We start from the raw sequence: 6,606 nt of genomic DNA on the forward strand, positions 1-6,606 counted from the left end.
CCCATTGGGACAGTGTCCATGGGGTGTGGAGCTTGTGGCAGGGGCTGGAGGGTTTGCAGCAGGACCAGGGGGGTTTGCGGCAGGGGCTGGGGGGTTTGCGGCAGGGGCTGGGGGGTTTGCGGCAGGGGCTGGAGTCTCAGCTGCAGGGGCTTCCGGGAGGCTCATGACCCCTAGCAGCTCGCTGAGGAGTGAGGGCCCAAGGTCGAGGTCCAGGCGGAAGGACAAGAGAGAGTCTGAGCGGCGAAGCCCGGGCTCAGAGGGGAAGGAACCATCCCGGTCTCGGTCATGCGGCTTTTCCGAGCGGGGCAGGCGGGAGATGGTGCAGAACCCAGAGTCCAGGCCTAGAAGAGAAATGGGCAGTGGGCTCAGAGCTGGGGTCCCTCACCAGGAATTCAGGAGGGGACACAGGACAAGTCCTGGCTTGCTGTGTGGCTTCTGGCTAGTCCCTCCCCTCTCTGGCCTCAGTTTCTCCCACCTTTCCAATAGAATATGCTCCACGGTCACCTGTGTGGTCTTCCTGTCTACCCTGAAAGCTGAAAATCATCATTATCCTCATTTCCATTATGCAGATGAGGAAAGTGATGCTCAGTTTGGGATGGGGCGAAGGGGCTAGCCCAAGGCCATGGAAGTCTGACGAGGTGAAATCAAGCCTGGAGCTCAAATCTCCTCTCAGTCCCAACTGTGACCTCAGCCATGGCCACCGGCTCCCTGTTATGACCCTGGTTGATGGCTGCAGGTGAACCCAGAGCACGTGGGCTGGTTTGCGGACACAGGATGGGACCAGCAGCCACGATCTGACTGTATAGAAATGAAGGACAGATATGTGCCTTCCCAAGGTCATCTAGTCCAGCCCGTGCTTCCAGGACTACAGACCTGGGACAGAATCGAGTTTCCGTGGACCAGTCCTCAGTGTGTTTCTGAACAGCTGCCTGGGGCAGTGGCGTTAGAGCATTTGCCCCAAATGCCGCAAGGCAGGGAGTGGCCACCAGGTGGCAGCAGGGGCCCATGGTTCTCAGGTGAACTCTGCCCAAACTGCCAAGGTGGCACTTCTGGTTAGGCAAGAAGGCCCCTGAGTTGTGGTCCCTGTGAGCGGTTTTCCAAATTTGTCGAGTTACAGGAAACCAAGTTCAGATAACAACAGCTCCAGTGTCCTGAGCACCTACTATGTACCAGCCCCCCTACGCCTCTCCTGGCACTGAATCTTAGCAATGACCCCGAGAGAATCATTATCCAGGTGAGGACTTGAACTTACAGAGGTCAGTTGACTTCCTGAAAATCAGGCAGAACCGGATTGGAATCCAGAGCCCAGGCCCTTCACCTCTCCATGATATCATTCCAACATGAGAGGAAGGCTTTGGTTGAAGGGGGCAAGAATGGGTGGATGACTGGTTCAGTCGAGGCCCAGAGAGGGGGACATGCTTGCCCAGGTCACACAGCAAGTAAGGGGCAGCTAGAACTCAAACTCCACCTCCTCACTCTCAACCTCAGGTGTTTTGGGAAGTCAGCTTGTTCCCACCACTGCACCCCCTCCCCATTCTTGATGTGGGGTTTGGGCCTGCCCTCTGTGGTGAGACCAAGGGGCCCCGGCAACAGAGCTCGCTTGGAGTTTGGAGGAACCACTGAACCCCTCTGGGCCTCAGTCTCAGCCTCTGAAAAGTGGGCCAAGATAACCCAGGCCCTCACCGTAGCTGGAGTGGCCGTCCGTGGAGCTGCTGGGGCTGCTGTCGAAACTGAGCTTGCCAACCACGAGGCTATCGTAGGCGGCCTGGTTGAGCTGGGGCAGGGAGATGGCATTCTTGATGATGGGGGAGATGGCTGGTGGAGCCGGGGAGGGTGCAGGGGGAGACGCCATCCTCCGGGGAGGCGCCCCCACCCTCCGCACCAGCTGCAGCTTCTTGGCCAGGAAGTTGCGGGGTGAGCGATGGGTGCCCCTGGAGCTGCCACCGTGGTTGCTGAGGAAGGAGGTGTCCCCGAAGACGTCCCCACCACGGCCCACATGCATGGTGTGGCGGAAGTCCCCGAGCGGGGGGCTGATCATGTCTGCAGTCAGCCGCCTCTTTCCCTGTGAACTGGACCCCCAGACCACAGGCGAGAGCTTGCCCAGGCTCATGGTGGGGGCGCCTCCGCCCCCCTGGGGGCCGGGCATCAGCTCTGGCCACTCACAGCTACTAGTCCATGTCCACCAGGGGCCGGGGGAGGGAGGTGGGCCAGGCTCGGGATGGCTGCTCAGCTCCTTTGCCCTGGCGGAAGCTGTAAATGACGCTGTCCTAAAGTGAGGTCACCGAATGCTGAGGCTGTGGGGGGTCCATGGCTCGTCTCTCCCCAGGGTCAGCTGCCAGCGCCCCGGAAGCAGCTGTAGATGTTCAAGCGTAGAGAAAGCACCCCCGCGGTGGTCGGCTTCTCTCCTGCCCAGGGGTGGAGACCTGGAAGGAAGACAGAAAGGGCGGTGATGGCAAGCCCAGGACAGAGGAGGAAATCTGGGGTCCAAACATTAGTAGCTGAAGAGGATAGATCATCACAACCCCATGGATAGAGGCCCCCAACTGATGTGGGGCAGAAGCTAGGCACAAGGGGACCCGAGTGAGTCTGTGTATAGAAAGTTCAAGAACACAGCCAGGCACGGTGGCTCACGCCGGTAATCCCAGCACTTCGGGAGGTTGAGGTGGGTGGCTCAACTGAGATCAGGAGTTCGAGACCAGCCTGGCCAACATGGGGAAACCCCATCTCTACTAAAAATACAAAACTGGCCGGGCGCGGTGGCTCAAGCCTGTAATCCCAGCACTTTGGGAGGCTGAGACGGGTGGATCACGAGGTCAGGGGATCGAGACCATCCTGGCTAACTCGGTGAAACCCCGTCTCTACTAAAAATACAAAAAACTAGCCGGGCGAGGTGGCGGGCGCCTGTAGTCCCAGCTACTCGGGAGGCTGAGGCAGGAGAATGGTGTGAACCCGGGAGGCAGAGCTTGCAGTGAGCGGAGATCCGGCCACTGTACTCCAGCCTGGGCGACAAAGCGAGAGTCCGTCTCGAAAAAAAAAAAAAAAAATACAAAACTTAGCCGGATGTGGTGGTGCGCGCCTGTAATCCCAGCTACCCGGGAACCTCCAGCAGGAGAATCACTTGAACTAGGGAGGCAGAGGTTGCAGTGAGCTGAGATCACACTATCACGCTCCAGCCTGGGCAACAAGACCAAAATTACGTCTCAAAAAAAAAAGAAAAGAAAAGAAAAAAAAGAAAGTTCAGTAACAGGCAAAACCAATTGATTCCATTAGCAATCAGAATGATAGCAGCCTCTGAGCAGGTACTGACTCAACAGGGGATGAAGAATTCATCGAGCTATACACTTAAACCATGTATGAGGGAAAAATAGAAGCGCTCATTCCAAGTCTGAGCAACGTCATGAGACCTGGTTTTCACAAAACATTTTTAAAAAATTAGTTGGGTGTGGTGGTGTGTGCCTGTGGTCCTAGCTACTCAGGAGGCTAGGAAGGGAAGATCCCTTGAGCCCAGGAGGTCAAGGCTGCAATGAGCCATGATTGTGTCACTGCACTCCAGCCTGGGCGACAGAGCGAGACTCTGTCTCAAAAGAAAAAAAAAGAAAAAAGCGCTTATTCTGCAGGGCCCACTTATGAAGCCCTTACTAAGTGCCAAGACCTCACCTGCCTCATCGTTTAAACCCATATAATACTCCTGAGGGGCTGGGCGTGGTGGCTCATGCCTGTACTCCTAGCACTTTGGGAGGCCGAGGTGGGGGAATCACGAGGTCAGGAGTTAGAGACCAGCCTGGTGGTGCTGGTCTCCACCATGGTGAAACCCCGTCTCTACTAGAAATATAAAAAATTAGCTGGGCATAGTGGTGGGCACCTGTAATCCGAGCTACTCAGGAGGCTGAGGCAGGAGAATTGCTTGAACCCAGGAGGCGGAGGTTGCAGTGAGCCGAGATTGCGCCACTGCACTCCAGCCTGTGCGACAGAGAGAGACTCTGTCTCACAAACAACAACAACAACAACAAAAACATTACTCCTGAGGGCAGCACGGTATCAGTTAGAGAGGGGAAACTGAGGCACGAAGTGAAGTAACTTGCCTGAGGCTACATAGCAACAAATGGTGAAACAGGCCCCACATCCCAGAGCCCTGGAGCCCCAGGCTACTCTGCCTTCTGCTGAGTAACTGAGTAAGTCACCTCCCCTCTCTGTGCATTAAAATCTCCGCCACCCAGTGAAGCCAGGAGGGAGCAGATGCCTCACCAAGGCTTTGTGAAGCTGGGTAAACAGCCAGAGCAGAGGTTCCTCCAAACCATCCACCTTCAAGGAGCTTCCTAGAATAAGGATCCTGTGGTCAAAAGTGGCTTTTTCCAGCTGCCTCCTCCACGCGTGAGCATATTCAAGGCTCTGAGAAGGCCCGCAGGAAAAGACTATCACAGTTTGTCAAATTGATGTAGGAGCCTTGTTGTCAGGCAGCAAGCTTTGGAAAAAGCTCAGCCGGTGCCAAAAGCTATTTCTTGCCCACCTCTCCCTTCCTGATTCCCCATCCCCACCATACACACACATATCCTCCCCAGCTCCAGCCTCTCTAAGCATTTCTTGTTCTGACCCCTTTCCTTCCGACCCCTTTTCTTCTAGTATCATACAAAGTCCAGGCTAGAGCACACCTGTGATCCTATGCTTTTCCTGTGGCCCAGTGAGGGCAAAGCTGGCTCAAGGCCAGATCCACAGAGCTAGTCGAGACTTGAACTCAGAGCCTCTGACTCACATAAGTCCTTGACTGGCTTGTGGAGCCCTGTCTCACCTCCTGAGATCGGCAATGCACTTGGAGGGTGGGGCAGTGGCCTGGATTTTCCTGCCTTTCTCCCTGGGGCATCCAGCTTAGGCTCTGCACTTAGCAAGTGCCAAATCAATGCCAGCTGAATCACAGATCTCCATGATAACCTGCATGCCAAAACATCACCCTGGCCCCTTCTGAGAGTGGGAGGGCAGGCTGGGCTCAGTGTCCTCACAGTGTGACCTTGGGCAAGTCACCTACCTACACAGACCTGGGACCTCAGCTGATGAAAGTCAATAGTAATCCTTAACAAGAAGACTTACATCTGCGGCTCAGCCTTCTTCCTTTTTTAAAACCATTGCTGCCACCTCCAAGCATAAAAATCTCAATACTGCCCTTCTAATGTTATTTGAAATTCAAAATAGGTTAAATAACAAGATAAGAACAAAGAAGCCAATAGGACAAAGCTTGCTTTGTTTTCTGACTACATTCTCTTCCCTTCCCACCATCTGCTCCTCCCCCAACCCTAACTCCTCCCCCTTGGAGGGGAGGAACTTCTGAATCATCTTTTTCCCTCCCTGGCACCCCCGGCACCGAGAAGTCCTCGTGGAATGTTTGCTGAAGTTCTGAAGCGCTCCACAGTTGGCCAACCATTACATGATGTCATCTGATTCTCCAACAACCCTGCAAAGCCACAGCTTGGCCCATCTGACAGGCAGCGCTGAGGTTCGGAGGGAAGGGAGACCTGTCCAAGGTTCCATGACAGGTTCATGGCAGGGCCAAGTTTCCCTGCTCAGCAGGGATTAAGGATACATCTCTGGGGGAAGGAATGGGAGTGGGGAGGGTGTTCCTCTGTAAAAAGTCCTGTAGAAGGGTCTGCCATGTGGCCTCACCCACTTGCTCCCACCCCAGCTCCCTGACTTTTTTTTTTTTTTTTTTTGATGCAGGGTTTCACTCTGTCACCCAGGCTGAGTGCAGTGGCTCCATCACAGCTAACTGCAGCCTCGAACTCCCAGGCTCAAGCGATCCTCCCACCTCAGCCTCCTGAGTAGCTGGGACTACAGGCACATACCACCATGCTCAGCTAAGTTTTTCCACTTTTTGTAAGGACAGGGTCTCACTCCATTGTCCAGGTTGGTTTCAAATTCCTGAACTCAAGCCATTCTGCTGCCTCAGCCTCCCAAAGTGCTGGGATTACAGGTGTGAACCACCACACCTGGCCTCCCTGACTTCTTGAGGCAGCACCTCTTCTCCCAGCAAAAGGGGCTCCTCCCCCCTGAACCCCCATGGCCACTTTTGACTTGGGGGACCAGCTTCCTCCCCAATCTTGTGATGAGCCCATCTTTCAAATGTTTCTGGGTATCCCCCAATAGTACCCATCCCCCACACCACCCTGTCTACTACCGTATAGAGACTGCGCAGCGCTGTGGAGCTGAGGGCAGGGTACTGGGACCCGCCTTCCCATGTGGAAAACGGGAACAGCACACCAGGCAGTTCCCCTCCCAGGGGAGTTGCAAGGGTAGAAAATGTAATCAAACCCTCAGATGCTGGATGGAGCAGGGCAGCCATGGGTTCAAATCTGACACCTTTACACTAACATCTCTCATTCCAGGGACCTCTGGCGGCAGCCACGTGACACTTGCTGCCAACCACAGGCTAGCTGGCCATCAGGTGTGCCTCACCTGGCACTAGGAGTAAGCACGGCTCCAAGTGTCCTGGTGCCAGGCTTACCTCCCCTCACCTGCCCAGGAATACCACCCGTTAGTATTCAGAATACCCCTTTTACAGATGGAAAAAACAAAACTCAGAAAGGAGACATTTACCCTCAGTCACAGACCAACATCGCT

General features: G+C 54.9%; 1 protein-coding gene across 1 annotated transcript in view; it reads right to left on the minus strand.

The window, feature by feature from the left end:
• CDC42EP1 (CDC42 effector protein (Rho GTPase binding) 1) overlaps positions 1-5,152 on the minus strand; it is a 6,325-nt gene extending 1,173 nt beyond the window's left edge. The window contains exons 1-3 of the mRNA XM_011964277.1: positions 5,021-5,152; positions 1,684-2,423; positions 66-341 (exon numbers count right to left, since the gene is read on the minus strand). Of these exons, the coding sequence (XP_011819667.1) occupies positions 66-341; positions 1,684-2,146 (739 nt within the window). The 5' untranslated portion in view covers positions 2,147-2,423; positions 5,021-5,152. The remainder of the gene's footprint in view (positions 1-65; positions 342-1,683; positions 2,424-5,020) is intronic.
• Between the last annotated feature and the right edge of the window lie 1,454 nt (positions 5,153-6,606).

The sequence above is a fragment of the Colobus angolensis genome, unplaced genomic scaffold (genome assembly GCF_000951035.1).
Source record: "Colobus angolensis palliatus isolate OR3802 unplaced genomic scaffold, Cang.pa_1.0 Scaffold65, whole genome shotgun sequence".
In the NCBI taxonomy this organism is placed as follows: Eukaryota; Metazoa; Chordata; class Mammalia; order Primates; family Cercopithecidae; genus Colobus; species Colobus angolensis.